This window comes from Pteropus vampyrus, unplaced genomic scaffold (genome assembly GCF_000151845.1).
Source record: "Pteropus vampyrus isolate Shadow unplaced genomic scaffold, Pvam_2.0 Scaffold9, whole genome shotgun sequence".
In the NCBI taxonomy this organism is placed as follows: domain Eukaryota; kingdom Metazoa; phylum Chordata; class Mammalia; order Chiroptera; family Pteropodidae; genus Pteropus; species Pteropus vampyrus.
Genome location: NW_011888790.1, coordinates 6,669,330 through 6,686,815, shown reverse-complemented (window position 1 = coordinate 6,686,815; position 17,486 = coordinate 6,669,330). Strand labels below are relative to the sequence as shown.

Below are 17,486 nucleotides of genomic sequence, written 5' to 3'. Positions count from 1 at the left end.
GTGTTCTGAGATTTTTATGTCCAGCAAAAAATCATGGCCTCATTGTGTCAGGCCTCCCCTAACAACGCTGAAGTCTAGATGTGTCAGACTAGTTCCTGAAGTCTGGGTGTGTCAGACTAGTTCCTGGACGCCATCTTCATGACTACCTGGCTAAAATTGCATATGAAATAATAGTGCCAGTGACAAACCCTTCAAATGAATATCTCTTCCATTTTTTTCCCAGTGTTCAATTATTGCTGTTGTTCTCCATAAACAAGTTATTCTAGCTTAAATCTAAAACAATTTGGGAGAATTAATGTAGTTAAGATATACTTATTCTTTTTCTAAAAAACCATGATTTTAGTCTGATAATTTTTATAGACTTTGACAATCTTAAAATTTTCAACAAATACTTTTTCTATTTACTTTAAAATCCATTTTCTAGCAACAGAATTTCTGGTTAAGCATTTCCTAAACTATATTCCTGGAGATTGTAGTAGGTATGCTACCCTCTACCCCTAAACCCAATCTGATCAAATTTAAGGTTGAGAAATTTTGTATTCTCATAAGATTGTGAGAGTGTAATATTAAAGGCTCTGAGAAGTTGAGAAACTTGAACACCTTTGTTTACTTTCCAACAGTTAATTGTTTTACCACAGATTGCTTTCCCTTAGAAAATAGGACAATTTGAGAATTTCTATAGTAATCAGAGCCAACAGACTGAAATTTCATTGTTGCATTAATAACCTTTAAATGTAACAATATAAATACCTATTTATGCTTTTTGATGTAAACAAGTTTGGATTTTTCTGGGACAGACATTTGGTACTTAACACCAATTATAAAAATCATCTCAATGGCAAAAAACATTTACCATTGTTAGGAAAATATAAGTGGATTCTATGTACAATCCCTTTGAATCTAAGCCAAAGGAGTGGTTTAGATATTCTGAAATCTGCTAATATTTGAATGCCTAATATATACGTTAGATTCCAGAGGCCAAATAAAAAAACAAAGCACAGTGCCTCGAAGGAACATAGATGAAAATAGATATGTAGACAATTACATTATAATAATATGATGACTGTATATCCAAGTTATGTATAAATCAGGAATCAAAGAGTAAGGCATTTATGTCACTTTGGTGACAGAGAGAGGGAGTGTCATAGCTAAGACTTGAAAGATGACAAAGAGTTTGTTAAGTAACCAAGCTAAGAGAAGGGCAATTTGTAAAGGTTTGGTGGTTAAGAGCATTAAAATAGGAAGTTCAAAAGAATGGAGAAGAGTTAGAAATAGGTTTGAAATATTTTCTAACTAATTAAACCGGAAATTCATGTGAGGGGTACATATCTACTTTCCGGACATTAAACCTAAATATTAAAAAAAAAAAAAAACTTTTAGAGCACAAATTTTAAAATCCTAGGCAGCAAATTGAAGACTGATTTGTTGTATGATTCAACTCATTGTAAAAGGACATTAGGAAGAGGGTACCGTACAGTGAGGGCAGGGTAGCCTTGAGGACAGAGACCATGTCTATCTGGTTCATCCTAGTTTACTCAATGTCTCTTAATGAATGTCAAGATACTATGTTTTGAATTAAAGTATTAGACAATACCTTAAAAATCAGAAAAAAATTAAGAAAAATCACATTTCCTTTTTGTTATTAAAATAATGCTTTGATAATCATATTTACAAATAAATCTTTGTGTTAGCCTCAAATTGTTGTCAGGATAGACAGAATTTTAATAGCCCTTCGTTATCTGGTTTAGATTGCATAAATAACTGGCATTTAAAAAGGTGCAAATAATCTCTAATGTATGTTTAAGTATAACAAGCAACAAAAATGATAATAATTCCTCTTCCAGGCTTTATATAACTTTCTTTTATTTACAGTTTATTTCAATTTAGAGAGAACTTCTATAGAAGTATTTTAGAAGGTCAGTTTAGGGGAAGGACTTCCACAGATATGTACATTTTTATGAAATAATAGGCATGATAGTAATGTCCTTGGAAAAAAGATTTTAATATCAACATACTTAGATTACATTTTGTGAATATAATATGCAGTTGTTTAATGTACATTATAAAATCATTAATTTTAGAAAGTTTCCAACTGTCTAAATACCAAAAGAATCCCATTTTCTAGCATAAAGTTAAACCATTTTCTATATTATACCAAAATTAAAATTTACCCGTATTCTAATATTGAGAAATGACATAAAATACCAACATTATAAAGTCTACTTAGAGAAGAGCAACAATGACTTCATAGAATATCTTTACTATATATATGTAAAATTTTTATTTTTTTTTGAGACACATAACCTATCCTAACAACGTGATTCAGAGAGTTATAATGTGTTGGGCAGAGTAGATTTAGAGGCTGAAGACTGGTGTTCAATCTAGAACTTCCTAGATTACTACCATTCCTATCCCTGTGCTAGTTGGCACACAATAAATGTCTGAATGAATAATTACATCGACAAGGATTTCTTCATCTGTAAATTGGAGATACCACCTACCACACAAAATATTTGTAAAAAACAAAAGAACTAATGGGTACCACAGTGCTTTGTTAATTTTAAGACTGTGAGCTAAAGATCTGTTAGTAGATATCAAATGTCAAATAAACTCCAATAACTTGGCTTTGATGTAATATTTTATTTAGTTGCTTTCCTGTTAACAAATATACCATTAAGAACAAATTTGTTCAGTGTTCATTTTAATTGGAAAAATGCCTTAAAACTCATTTAAAAAAACACTATGTAATTCAGGTCAACACCAACAACCTTCTACTTCCTATGGTTAAGTCATAAGAAGAAATCTGTTTCAAAAGAAAAGTATTTTATAATAAAAAGGTCTGAAGTTTGTTTACATTAAATCCCAATTCTACACCATTTACCAAAGCACTTCACACGTCTTTTAAAACATTTATCACATAGTATGATAAATAATTTTTATTTTTTTCTCCCAGGAGAGTTTGGGCAGAAAATTGGGTCATATTCATTTGGAGTTCCTTATAGAGGTTAGTGCATACTAGACATAGAATGAATGACAATGACAGACATTGAAGGAACAGGATATATGTTATGTTCGGCAGAGAACAAAGAGCTATCATAATTTTGATTAGTTTTATGATATATGGTCAAAGTGATAAATTTATCAGCAAGCTGAAAACAGGATTTTACAAGATTCCTTTTAGGTTTTTTTCTATGAATGAGACTAGTTTTAAGTCCACAAATGTATGTTAATTAAAGAATTTGATGCAGGGAGAGTCTGGAGCATGTTATCAGGATGGTAACATGAAAATGACAGAAAATAAAATATTTTTACTTTAAAATTACTTAGTGCTCATTTATTCAGTGGTCTCAAATAATGAAGACTAACTTTGTCAAAAGCTTGTTGTATTTTATATTGGTTTCTTTTTGTGATTTTTTTTAGATTCCAAAATATTATTGTAGATAGGAACCAGCCTACATTAATTGGTGTTTTGTTTTGTATTGGAGAAGGGTGTTGAACCACATGAAAGTTTATATTTGAAAAACATAGTTTATATATAAATGATTATTTGCCTAACTTATTTTGAATTATAAAGTAGATATAGTGAGAATATGTTTGCTGATGATTATGTATTGGTAAAAAGATATTTGAAACCATATTAGAAAAAAACAAACATGTAATGACAATTCCAAGGAGCTACATCCAATATTTAAGATACAGATGCAATGACTAAAAAGGTTTACAATATACTCAAAAGGATTTTCATAAATATTTGTTGTAAGTGCCTGATGATGACTAAAACAGACTTTTCCTACTTTGCCTTTGTGAAATCTAGTTGCTTGGGAGGCATTCTTTATTAAAAGAGGGGTGCTAATACTGTAAAAAGATTTTTGGTAGGATCCAAGCAAATGTCAAAAAAAAAAGTTATTTTTTCATCAAGTAGCATTTAACTTCTATAAAGATTTACAGCAATTTATAATTAGATATATGCTACTCTCATATGGGGTGTCAGACATTTGAATCAGGATTGAATAACTTATACTTTAATAAATTTTTGCATGATTTGAGCAAAGCTATTTGAAGGAAAAAGTTCATTAAACATTTATCTGGTGAAGTAAGGCAAACTCTAATTGTTCAAGTGGCAATTATAAGAATAATTTTGATCTTCTATATTGTAAAATAATTAGCACTTGCATAGCTTTATTCACAGACACATGTATTTTTATAGGGAACTACATTTCATTTCCCTTATGTAGTACGGTAGTTCTATTTGACTCTCATTAAAAAGGAAGAAGAAAGCAAGCTGATGTGTAAGACAAATTGATCTCATTTTAAGTTATAAGTTGTAAAGATATAATATGGCAAATACTTTTCTATGATTAAATTCTATTGTGGGTTTATGGGGAAAAAAGCTTAAAAGTTTTGGTATCGACATAATACGAAGGCAGAGAGAGTTTCTTAACATGGAACTTGGTGGCATATTTGCTTACTAATGCATCAATTTTGAAATTAAAATGTATTTTTATTATGAGTAAAAGTAGTATACAGTTATCTTTTTGTTTAATTAAGGTAAAAGCTAGATTCTGATCTCTTATTTTACAACATATTTTCTTATAAGGTATATATAATCTGCTACCAGTTTTTACTAGTCTAGAAGTACTTGAGGCTTTACGTAACTTAGATGACTCAAGGGTACTTCACATTCAAAAATATTTTTGAAATATTTTACAACCTATTTTAAAAATTAATATTTTTATAAGGGAGGTCATGATTAGCTCACTTTTACTGTTAAAAAGATACAGAAGTTTAAATAAAAAAACTTGCCCTATACTTCAGGCTTTTCTAAAAATAAAGTTTCCAAATCACAGTGCCAATAATAATTTAATTAATACAAAACCCAGCAGTTTTAAAGTCATATTTAATGTTGGTTAACTCCTACTTAGCATCTTATTTAGAATGTAATATCCCAACTTTGGTACACACAAAAAAATTTTTTTAAATATAAATTAAACACATTACTTGTCACGGACTGTTCTTTTAAAAGTAGTTTAAAAAGACGAAAACAAAACACATCTTGGAAACATAACTTCCTAGCAAAATTTTTAAGTATGTAATTCTCATGTAAGGCACTTCCATTCTTTTTCAAAAAAGTTTCATAAAAAGTTCTCCATTTTTCTTTTGTAATCAAGTCTTCATAAATTATACAGTAATAATATTACTTCAAGTAAAACTTTATTAAATATCCAATTTTGGCATGATTTCCTTAAATATCGTTACCTTTGAGTAGAATGAAGGGCATTAAGTTCTCTGCAGGCTAATCTTAAATGAAGGTACTCTTGATGTGTTTTAGATTTAGAGAACTGGTAATGTTTTATCTTGTTGATTTTGTTCAAGAATCTTGAAATCTTCCAAAGGAAGACTGCTTAAGGCAGTTGGTAAAATGTGTTCTGATGTGCCTTTAGGTAATAAGTTATTTGCTTCTAGATTCTTCACTAAACAGGTGGCTTTGATCCATCTTCGAGTTGCTCTGCGTTCTTTTTGTAGGCAAGTTTTCATTTTCCTTCTTAAGCTTGCTATTTCTTTTTCCAGTTTAATTATTCTCTTTTTTGCCTCCATTGGATTCCTAAAGGCATAACTGTGTTCAAGTAGTACTTGCTGACTACTAATGTTTGATTTTAAATTAGGTGGTCCTGTTGAAGTACAACTGTTGTTTTTCTTCAAAAGATTCCTTGACTTGAGTTTCTAAGCCGAATAAAATTAGAGGGTTGAACATAAATTATGGAATATCACTAATAAATACATTTTGTTCAGTTTTGTATAAGAGCTCTTTTAAATACTGATTTTAAAATACAGGAAACATCAGCAGCCCATCTCATGTAATCATGGATTCAAGTTTCTCAATTGGTTGGATTAACTCCAGCCACTTACTACATTTTGTCTTCCTTATCCAGAGAGATACAAACATTGGTTTGGAAATAGACAGTGGAATTCTAAGGTCTCTTCCAAATTACTGAGTATGATTCTATGGAGACTTTAAAAATCCTCACTAAGGCCAATATAATGTATTTAGATATTTGGTTTATCTATGATACTAATTTGATCTCTTTTTTAGGTAAATATATTCTCTCAATTGATTAATATTTCAGAACTTGAGTCCTATTTAATAAAAAACATATTCCCAAGTATCAAGCTCCTGAATAGATTTACTTGTTATTCAGTTACAGCTTTCATTCAAGGATTTAAAATCTGGCTAGAAACTTTTTGCCCAAATCAGAAACCTGAGGACCCTTTTTTCCCTTTATCTCTTTCATTCAATTAGTCATCAAGCCCTATTCTATACCCTATATATCTCTATCATGATTCATCTCCTCTCTAGCATTCTTAATGCTACTGCCCACATCAAGCCTATACTATACCAAAATACTATACCATGTAGGATCTTACTCCATTCTACCATTCATGATCTTGATTTATACTCCGGCAATACTAAACCGCTTGTAGTTCCCAGATTGTATCATAATCTCATAATTTTGTGTCTTTCATTTACTCAACAAATATTTATTGAAACACAGGAATTTATTTATGAGTTCTTGGGGACAAAAACATGGTTCCTGTCCTCATGAAACCTACATTTGGTATTCTCTCTGCCTAGGAGAAATGACGGGGACCCTTTTTTGATCTTTCTATTCCCAACATCTAACTTGGATTCTGACATAACATAAAGTTTAGTAAATACTTGCTGAATGAATAAATGATCAAAATGTCACATGTAAGGTATACCTGAAATTCAATAAATGTTTGAGTGTGTACTATGTACCAGGCACTACTTGAGGTGCTGAGGATTCAGAAGTAAAAAAGACAAAGTTCTTGACCTTCTAAAGCTTTTCTAATATCTGTGAAAACTATATTTACCATAATCTCCTCTCCTGTTCAGATATTAACGCTTGTATATTTATAAACTTAACTGTCACAAATAACTCAAGAAAAGTAGTGTTTTTCCTTTCTCAGAGGAAAAGATGCCAGTCCTACTTTTCAAAGTTAAGCCTTCTATTTTTGTTCATTCTACCCCTTTTTACTTTTTGGTGACCCCATCTTTCTTAGCTAGCTTTTTCCTCTCTGGTCAGATCTTCCCTAACTACATAAAACATTGTTTTAATACATTCATCCTCTATCTCAATTTTCTCTTTCCCTTTAAATATCACTTGCTAACATTTGATTATTTTCCACTCACTCCTCAACCCAATGGTTTTTGTTCTTATCATGCGATTGCAATTGTTGTATGCTAAGTACCCTCTCCTAAATTCTAAACTCCAAGCTTAAGCCCAGCCTAAATGTCTGAACTCGGTCAAGTTTTCGGTGATACCTCCTTCTGAACTTATATTCTTTGGTGTGGCTCTGGTATTCTTTGGGTGTAGTGCTCTTAAAGAACTCAGCACATGTTTTTGTATGTCATCTTAAAATAAGAGCAGAGTGGCGCTTGAGGTTTCATAACTCATTATTCAGTTTTACCAATGGTTCAGTTATTGATAATAACTGACAGTAATGTAAAATTTCAGTATAAGAAAATAATTTGGATCAGGGAAAAGATATTGGAATCAGGAGACCTGAGCTCTAATGCTAGCTTGCACCTTTACTGCACAAGAGGAAATTGTGCAACTTTCCTGAGGCATATCATTATATGAATTGCAGTATATTCTGAATCATATAAATGAAAACAGATTCTAAAAATGGGGTAAAAAAAAAAAAAGCAACATTACCTACCATAGACTTTATATGGGTACAAAAATCAAAAATGGTTGGAACAGCATCCATTTTAAGTCGTCGAGTTTGTCCTGTTAGGTCAAAACAGGAAGCTTCAAAGTGCTTTGAACAAAGAAAAGTGTGTTTTCCTGGCACAAAATTTTTGCGCCTAACCAGGCGAACCCATTCTTTTCTTCTTTTAGGATCCAAAGGAAACCTTTAAAACAAAACAAAACAAAACAAAACAAAACAAAAAAGACAACTCAGACAACTCAAATTCTAACTATCACACTTCTGGTTGTACCTAAATGATTAAAATAAATTTTAAGAGGTGTTGATTTAAAAGTAACTTCTATTTACACATAAAAATTTAAATTCTCAATATCCTGACACTGGAACAGAAACTAATTCATGCTAAGTTTTATAAGTTGTAAAATAAATAAATTACTATGATTTGAGTGGTTTATTTTTCAGGGTTTTAAAAAGAGATCTTTCTTCCTTGCCTAGTTCTTAACATGGGTAGTAAAATATAAGATTAAGCTGATCCAGATCAAGTTTACATAGACCCATAAGCTGGAGTAACTTCATAATGCTTTGATCTGCTGCTGATATATACAGAGTCAAGACAAATCAGATATCTACAGGTCAAATTTTATCAAGGAAAGCCTAGACAAATTCTGGTATTCCTTCCTCTGTGTTCTTTCACTGTTTTGTAATTTTTCCATTTGAATAAATTTCCACTGAAATAAAAGTAGATTATAAATTCCTTGAGGACAGGGATTATTTTATCATTTCATCTATTTATCTTTAAAATTTAGCATGGTGCCTTGCAAACAATAAGGACTCAACAAAATTCTTAATATGGTACAAACGATACATACTAATAATTCACTGCATTACTTCCATGTAAGCTGCATATTTAAAAAAATGAACTCTTAAGTTATTGTAATACAGTAGAATGCATAATTATTACAAAAAGTAAAATGCTGCTGACAACCTCAGCAGGAATGTTTTTCCTTTCATATTTATTTCAAATCCAAAATATAAAATATACTAATATGTACTCAGTTAAAGAGAAAAATGGACTGTCTAAAAATTCTAGTGGTAACTGTGTTGACTGACTTGGAACCATAAGAATCAACACATGTAACAAGCCTGAGTTTAACTCTTTCTCAGTTTGATTATCTTATGCTTTAAGTATTAATTATGAACTGAGTAGTGTTTAAAAAGAACCATTAATGTTAGATCATATGACATAGAAGCCCCAGCTGAAGCCTTCACTAGGTAACAGCTTTGGCTTTATCAGATATATAGATTTGCTTGTATTACCAGCAGTAGAGGCACAAAGAGATGAAAGCATAGATTTACTGGTAAACACCCTCCCATCACCCGTCCGTATCCCCAAACCCCAAACATACTGATCTGAAGATAATAACATTTGTATGTCACTCTACAGATCATGTGTTTTCATGTTTTTTTCTACTTCATTAGAAATATCTGGTGGAGAATTTATCTACTCTGCCTAGCCCTCACCTCTTAATAATAATGTACTCTCATTTCAAAGATCTCTGTTCCAGTATTTAATGGTTTGGAAATGTTTCCTTTGGCCTAAGCTAAAAATCAAGCTTTAGTTTATAAGCATTAAACTTATTCTCAACTGTTTGTTGGGGCCTCAATAAAGACTCAGAATAAGTAAATACTATCATTATATTATATGTATAAGACTCTTCAGATTTATGAACACTTTCAGATATCATTAACCTTTTCTAAGTTCTTTTTAAAACCAGCTCCCTAATTATGAAATACCTCAAACTGAACCTTAACTTGACCAAATTTTATTTCCTTAGTTAAGACTCAGTTTAGGAATCTCATTTTCCCAAAGAAGTTTTTCAGGATCAGAAGACAAAGGTAGACATTCCTGTCATACAGAACTAACATCACTGTATTCTAGTTGCTTACTTATCTATCTCTACCACTAGATTTTAAGTTTCTCCTGGTTATGAGCTATGTTTTTCACTACTTTTTCCTGTTAAGTAAGCACTCAATAAACTTTCCTGAGTGAATCAATGAAAGGGGGGGCGTTGTTAGTTTAGCATTACTAAATAATCTTTAGTTATCTGTGTTAGAATAAGAATAATCGACAATTTTATATGTAGTTTTGGATAATGCTTTTTATAGCATCAGCCTTAATCATGTTTTCTATGTGTTTGAATTTTTCTCAGCATATTCAAAGGGTGGTAGATGTAGCCCATAAGCTGAATTTAAGTAATAATAAATCATCTTGTAACTATTAAAAAATTAACATGGTGGTAACGTATATATTTTTGTCTATACAATAATAGAACTAGACTTCTAGAAACATTGGATGTTTTGGAAATACCACTCGATATTTTAAACAATGCTATTTTGCTTGAGTCTTTAATAAATGACCACATGCCTCCTATATTCCAAGCACTGTCCTAGGCACTGAAGACATAGTGGTAAACAAAACACATTGATCTACTTTCATGGTATATACCTTCTTTCCATAAGGGTTTACTGTAATGGGGAAGATAGAGAATTGAATAGCTTGATGCAGTAGAAAACAGTGGTTGAAACACATTGTCTCTGGAATCAAACCAAGTTGCCAATTCTGGCTCCTTCACATAATAGCTAAGTGACTTTAGGCAAATTATTTAACCTTTTTAGGCCTTTTATCTGTAAAGGTACCAAGGGTGGTTCTAGGGATTAGATAAGACAATGTGAGTAAATGTTTAGCCCAGGGCATAGTAGATAGTAAATATGAAATAAATGCTACTTGTTATTGTAAAAGTAATTATAAGTATCATGAATACTATAAAAGGGTAAGTATGAGGTCACATGGAAACATGAAACTGGAAGAACTAATTTTCTCAGGAAGCCTTAAGGTAGTAGGAATTAGCTAGGGGAATTAGAGTGGGAGTAGTGAAGATTTTGAGTATTTTAGGGACAGGGAAGAGTGTTATGACATGAAATGATGCTGGAGGGCCTTGTAAGAGTAATTTTGAACTTAATCCAAAATGGCATTAGTAAGCCTTTAAAAAGCCTAATTTTGAGAGCTGATTGTTAACAAAATGTTTCAACTGGCTGTTAAAGACAGCCATTATTAAAAAACAATGCAAAATTGCAATAAAAACAAAGGTAATAAATACTAAAACCTCTTTACCTCCTAATTATTTTAGCATTACCTATACCCTTAAGGTTGTACCTATTGTATCTGTGTGGTATAAATGTTATATATAATGTGGTGCTGCACATTTCTTCCCAACTCCATGATCAGTGATGTCATATTGATAGCTTGAAATCAGCCGTGATGAGTCTTTATATCAGAGAAACTGGGAAAATATTACAAATCAGGGCTATTCCCTACCCTGGAGACCAGGGAAAAACTGAGACTTGTCCTATAGGTCTGAATCTCATTAGAGAGATTTGGACTGGAGATACTTACTTGGGAGGCATCAAGTAAATGTTACCTGAGACCACAGAAAAAGTTGAAATCTTTTTAAGAGTGTCAGGGGACAAGGAGAGGATCTAGCAGAGGAGACTGAAGATAGGCTGAAGAAGTAAGATGAAGACCACCAAATTAGTGTCAAATAATTCAAAAGTAGATAGTATTTGAAAGAGGAATGTAGGAGTGATGACTCATGTTAGTAATTGCTGTTTCAGAAGATTACTGAGGATACTTACACAGGAGTGGGTAAGAAGAATGGAGAGTCAAGTTTAGGCAACATAAATTGTACTTGGGAATAAAGGAATCTACCAATGTTCTAGGAGAGGAGTTAATATTGTTTGTATTTAGGAAATAAAAATGTATTTTTATAAGTAATTTAAGACCTAAATTTCTGAGGTTACACAAGATGTTAATTTCATAGGAGGCAAATGGTCAAATGTGGAAAGGAGGTATGCATACTGTACTACTGTTCATCTCTTAAACATTCAATATTATTGGTGCCTTGACTCCTCCTTTTCCCTCATCTTCTAATTCAAATTACCAAATACAGTAGCTTCTCCTCAAACAGTTTTCAAATCTGTCTACTTTTTTCCGTCCCTACTGTCATTACCACTCCAGTCTAGGCCACACTGGGTACTCATCCTTGTTTTACTACAGGTTCTCAACTTTTTTCTCTATCAGCTCTCACTTTTTCTTCTCTAGTGATGGTTGGTGCTAGCAATGAAGTACATTGTTTAGTTCACATGACACTGTAGCAGAACTTCCCTGTGAAACAGTAGGTAAATTCTTTAAAAAGCTCCTTTCTCATCAAAATCTTTTGATGATGCTTGACCAGCACTTTAAATAAAACTATAATTCTCTACACTGCAGCCAGAGGGCCTTTTAATATGCACATCTAATCATGCCATTCTTTTAAAACCTTCTCTGGCTTCTCAAATACTAATTGTATAAAATAGGAAATTCTTAAAGGAGCATACAGGAACAAATCTGTTATTCTTTGATCTCATTTGAAATTTCACATCCTTCGAGAAGTGTTGACTTTCCAAGGCTAAGTGGTCTCCCTGAATGTCTCTTCCGTGGCACTTAACTGAAATTATTTATGTCTTTCTTTCTCAATACACTCTAAACTCCAGGAGTTTAAGAATTTTCTGGATCCCTAGCACAATGTTAGGCAAATAAGAACACGGTACACATTTGATGGATGTATGAATAAAGACTTCATTTGCATAAAATAGCTAAAAAACAGAAACATCACAAAGATTTTTTTAAGTGGCAACTTTTAATAAGGTGGTACATTTAGTTATAATGAAGTAGAGAAAAGGCCAAAGATATAAGTTTCTACATTCTAAGACCATATTAAGTTGTGAGGTATATAAAATCAGAACTGTTTGCACTAAACTTTTTTAATGCTTCTTTTCTTCAGCCACATGGCAGGCAGTTGCAGAGAACATAAACATTTACCAAGTACTTATATTTAATGTAGTGTTCAAAGTGCTTACAAGAGTTCTGATTTGACAGAACCGAAGAATTTTGATTGCTCTTCCAGCAAACGAAGGAAAAACAAAATCTAAATTCTTTTTATTACTCTGTTCTAATTAAAAAGCTTATCTTTCGCACTTTCATTTATATTGCTTAATTCTGTGATAATCAGTGATGACTCAATTCCTCCGCAGTTATTGTATGTGACTATTAGAAATCTAAATGCTTCCCATGTCAATTCAGCTAGTGAGAATTTCGTAATTTTAACGGGAACACAGTAGGATTTTAAGGTGATTGCCGACTTCAGTAGGAAGATCTCGCTTCCTCCTCTGGCGTCATTAATGTCAAGACCTGTCTAATACATGGGAGTGAAAGAATAAAAAAATGAAGGTATCCTCTGGTCACTTTTTCTATTAGGAGCAATCACCGTACAGAACTTGGATTTCTTTTATAAATAAATCTTCCCCGAAAAAAGAGAAAAATTGAGACAGATTTGAGATAACACACACAAAGGGTAAATAAAATGCTTCCCTACCACCACCCAAGTAAGGAAGTTATTAGAATTAGAACCCTACTTACTATTCCTTCCACACAAGCAATACTCAAGATCTAGCAGCTCGCGTTTACGTCTCACCCCCATTCCCTGCCCAGGTTACCTGTGGAAGCTGATGTTAATGTGCTTGTTGTAGGTAGTAGCACAGCCCGCCGCGGCGCAATTGGTCGGCATTTCCCTTTCCCCCTCATTCGGCGCTGTCTTAAGCCTGTTCTGAGGCGCTGGCTAACGCTTCCTTCGGGCGACTGGGCAAGTGAGGCAGGGGAAGGGCCCACCGAGTCGTGGGAGCGGGGTAGGGAGGTAGGGGTGTGTGTGTTTGGGTAGTGTCAACCTTCCCGTTTTCTTTATTAATATGGCGGACTTGAGCCAGCAGAGCTGACAGTCCTGGAGCTTCAGTCGCCTTCCTTTGCCTTCACCAACATGGCGGAAATAACTCGACTCCTCCCTGACACCTAAAAGGGAGTGGGACTACTGCATCTCTTTGGCAGCCGTCCTCCGAGCAATTGAAAAGAGGTATTCCCCACCCCCTCCCACCATTACTAAGAAACTCTTTCCAGGCGGAGATTAAGAACACCGCCCACCCCACCACGCACCCAGATATCCCTATCCAGAGTCTGAGGTAGGTGTGAGCTGTGGAGTGGAGACAAATCTGAAGAGAGGGAAGAAAGACTACAGGTCCCGCCAACGATTGCGTTGTCTTGATGATTATCGCGGGAACTGGGAGCCGTGTTTCCTGCGTGGCGCAGGAAGTGACATCACGGGTAGAGCCACTTCCAGAGCCGCTTTCTCGCGAGGCGGAAGAGCCCGATCGCGGAGGAGCAAGGGGGCGCTAGGGAAGGGAACTGGGTTGCGACGGTCCGGCGAGAAAGAGCTGTGGTGCGGGGAAGTTGGGGAGCAGAGCCTGCTAGGTGTCCGAGTAGGGGAAGGCCGCACCGACCGGGTCCGTTAGAAAAGGGAATCGAGGAGGAAGGTAATTGTCGGGCGAATCCCGGACGGAGGGCTAAGGTTGTCTGGAAGGTGCTGCTCTCGGGATGGCGACCGCAGACACTCCGGCCTCCAGTGGCCTCTCGCCCAAGGAAGAAGGGGAGCTAGAAGATGGGGAGATCAGCGACGATGATAATAACAGCCAGATACGGAGCCGGAGCAGCAGCAGCAGCAGTGGCGGCGGGCTGTTACCGTATCCGCGGCGAAGGCCTCCTCACCCGGCCCGGGGCGGTGGATCCGGCGGAGGCGGTGGCTCCTCTTCGTCGTCGTCCTCTTCTCAGCAGCAGCTGAGGAATTTCTCACGCTCACGGCACACTTCGGAGCGGGGCCACCTCAGGGGACACAGCAGCTACCGACCCAAAGAGCCCTTCCGGTCTCATCCGCCCTCCGTGCGGATGCCTTCGAGCTCACTGTCCGAAAGCAGCCCCCGGCCGTCCTTCTGGGAACGGAGCCACATCGCCTTGGACCGTTTCCGCTTTCGAGGCAGGCCTTACCGGGGTGGGAGTCGCTGGAGTCGGGGGCGTGGAGGGGGTGAGCGAGGAGGCAAGCCGGGGGGCAGACCACCTCTGGGAGGAGGAGCGGGATCCGGATTCAGCAGCAGTCAGAGCTGGCGTGAGCCCTCCCCACCTCGGAAGAGTTGTATCCTTAACGTGGCGGTCTGCCCTGGGTGTGTCGCATACTAAAGTTCCCTTTAGCGTCATTACTAGGTCTGAGATGAGTAACTTTTCTGAACCATCAGAACCGCTTTTTTTGTCACTGTCAATTTAAAGTAAGTTGTTTCTTGGTGATCCGTGTGTGTCACGTTGTAGTTTTTTTTTTTTTTAAAGACTGCTTTATTGGGTGTGTTGCTTTTTAACATTAACGGATCGTGGTTTGGGGCCAAGCTAGTGCAATCTTAAGTGTAAAATCAGGTTTATAATAGTTCATCAGAAACCCAAATTTCATTAGCATTTGTTTTCGCTGGCACAGGAACCTTGTATATGAGGTTGACTTGGATTGTTGAAGAAAAAAATACAGTTACAAACAGTTTGGGGAATACTGTTGCTTATATTGCACTTTGATATTGAAAATTATGAAGTTTAATTTTGTATAATAATACTGTTTTTACTTGTGTGTTTTTTTTAAACCTTGTTTTAGTCTTACATTTTGTGCCTTTTAAAGTGGAAAATAAAGAGACCCGGTATCTTCCCCAACTGTATTAGTTCAGAGCTTTTAAATTCCTATATCTCTTTGGAAAACCTTACCTCTTTAACTTCTCTATTTTTTACGTTCAGTTTTGGGGTATTTTATAACTCTTAGTGTTGACAAATGTGGGCTAGAGAGAGAATAAACTTAATGGCATTTTAATTTTAATATACTGGAAGCCATAGGGTATATGGGAGGGCGGAGATTATTGAGAGGTTGAGACTGAAAATAGCAAAATATCAGATTTTTGTTCCCTCTAACTTTATGCTTAGTTATCTTTAACATTCCTGAGTTTACTCAGGATTTATACTGAGTCGATCATCTATCTGAAGGTTTGCTGTTTTATAATGGGTTTGTAGAACTATGTCTTGATTTATTTCATGATAACTGCATAAAAATAGTTTAAGGAGCATTTTTATTACTGGTTGTAATTTCTGTTGTGTAATGACTTAATATAATTATTATGTGTGAAACTCATGTATAATGACATTTGTTTGGAAGACAATTAACATTATTTTTATGGAATACTTAGAGCCATATGGTTTTTTTCAGATTGTCAAGATATGAAGGCAAGAAATATAGGTTTAGGTAAGAAGTAGCAGCTTCTGTTGCTAATGCCCTGAAAAAAACTTAACTTCTGCAACCAAAAGTTGGGTTAGGAGCATTCCAGGAGTGTTTCAGAGAAAATCATGTAGGTATTTAACTTTTTAAAAGACAGGATGTTCTTTCAAGAATTTAGAAAACCTCTTTCTGCCCAAGATATATTTTTAACTGAGAATTTGATATTAGTTCATTCTGAATCTAAAAACAGAAGGTATTTAAGCACATATATATAAGAATAGGAAAGATGAAACTTGTAATTTATGTTGGACGGACAAATGGAAATAATTACAGTTTATGTAAAAAGTTCAAATCGAGGTACATAAAAAGTATGTGAGCTCAGTTTTTTCTTAATTCTGTATTAGAGAAAGGAATGATGAATGGACTTGCCTGCCTTTCTGTCCATTCATTCAATACCAATTTGGTCTCTGCCACATATCTTTATTAATTCAATTTATATGTTTTTATTAATAAAAAGGCATATGATGTTGTGAAAAAGAGTGCAGGAAGATATCCAGTCTGATTTCTGTAGTAACTTATCAGAAATGAGCTGTCTTCCTGTTTTTCTTTTCACAGATGCTGCACTTAAGAAAAGGATGCTTGTTTTGATCCTCTGCTCATTGTTTTTCTCGTGAAGTATCGTTAATCCATCCTAGAGGTGGTATTCTTTATAAGAATTTGTGAAAGAAAACATAGTTCATGGCCACTTTTGTGTAATGTGAGCAAACAAAATTTATAATACAAAATTTTAATACCTTTAATATCAGAGTTGTACTCAGTTTAATTCATATTTTTATTGTTGATTATAATGACTTTTTTTTTTTTTAACAAATGTTACATTAAGAAAAAGGGTTATTCTGTGACTCATTTCCATAATCCTGAAGTGAGGTAGCATGAATACAAGTGGTTTTTTCCCACTTCTTTCTCTGTAATGATTAAGGTATACTAGATGTAGCTTTCAAGAAACAGTAAATCAGACTCTATTGCACTACTTATTTTTATTCTCATTTTTAATTTTTGTTAGGGATAGATACTTAGTTAATCTTAGCATATGTCTCCGTTGGATGACTACTGTTTCAAACTTTCAAATCTGTTGAGAGCAAAAATAACAGGCCACTGTTTCTTATCAGTAGAAAGTCATTGTTTGCACCTGCAGTTATATTCACTAGAATCTTTTTTTCAAACTAAGTGTCAGTTAGAAATTGCACCTAGATCAGCTTAAAATTAAATCTTTTAAGTGCTGGTTTCATCCTAGCTGTCCTGTATAGACTATAGGATTTCATTTAGCCTTGAAGGAGATTAGTCAGTTACAGTCCTAACAATTACTTTTCCTTATTTTTCTGTCCTTATTTCTTGTTAGTTTATTGAATCTTTTCCCTTTACAAATGTTTCCACGGTCCTTTTTTTTTTTTTTTTTTTAATTCGGTTGTATCTTTAGATAGCTCCGTTGAAAAGCGAGATGTAAATGCAGATAATTACCAGAATTTATGTACAAAT

At 34.5% G+C, this 17,486-nt stretch overlaps 2 protein-coding genes across 3 annotated transcripts in view; one reads left to right on the top strand and one right to left on the bottom strand.

Annotated features, from left to right (window-relative positions):
- Positions 1–1,852: 1,852 nt before the first annotated feature.
- Positions 1,853–13,876, bottom strand: THAP2 (THAP domain containing 2). The gene is made up of 3 exons (XM_011374320.2): positions 13,324–13,876; positions 7,741–7,936; positions 1,853–5,721 (listed from the first exon to the last, which is right to left on the bottom strand). Exons 1-3 carry the CDS (start codon positions 13,392–13,394, stop codon positions 5,332–5,334), a joined length of 657 nt encoding a protein of 218 aa, XP_011372622.1. The 5' UTR covers positions 13,395–13,876; the 3' UTR covers positions 1,853–5,331.
- A 160-nt stretch (positions 13,877–14,036) lies between these two features.
- Positions 14,037–17,486, top strand: part of ZFC3H1 (zinc finger C3H1-type containing) — a 49,544-nt gene continuing 46,094 nt past the window's right edge. For both annotated transcript variants that reach the window (XM_011374347.2, XM_011374339.2), the window contains exon 1: positions 14,037–14,843. In XM_011374347.2, coding sequence (XP_011372649.1) covers positions 14,252–14,843 — 592 coding nt within the window. In that variant the 5' untranslated portion in view covers positions 14,037–14,251. The remainder of the gene's footprint in view (positions 14,844–17,486) is intronic.

What these genes read in the sequence shown, in the direction of transcription:
- THAP2 (XM_011374320.2), bottom strand. Translation starts at nt 13,394, where the DNA reads ATGCCGACCAATTGCGCCGCGGCGGGCTGTGCTACTACCTACAACAAG. An exon ending in ATTAACATCAGCTTCCACAG is followed by an intron (nt 7,937 to 13,323) that starts GTAACCTGGGCA and finishes TTTGTTTTAAAG; the next exon opens with GTTTCCTTTGGATCCTAAAA. An exon ending in GTACCCATATAAAGTCTATG is followed by an intron (nt 5,722 to 7,740) that starts GTAGGTAATGTT and finishes TATTCGGCTTAG; the next exon opens with AAACTCAAGTCAAGGAATCT.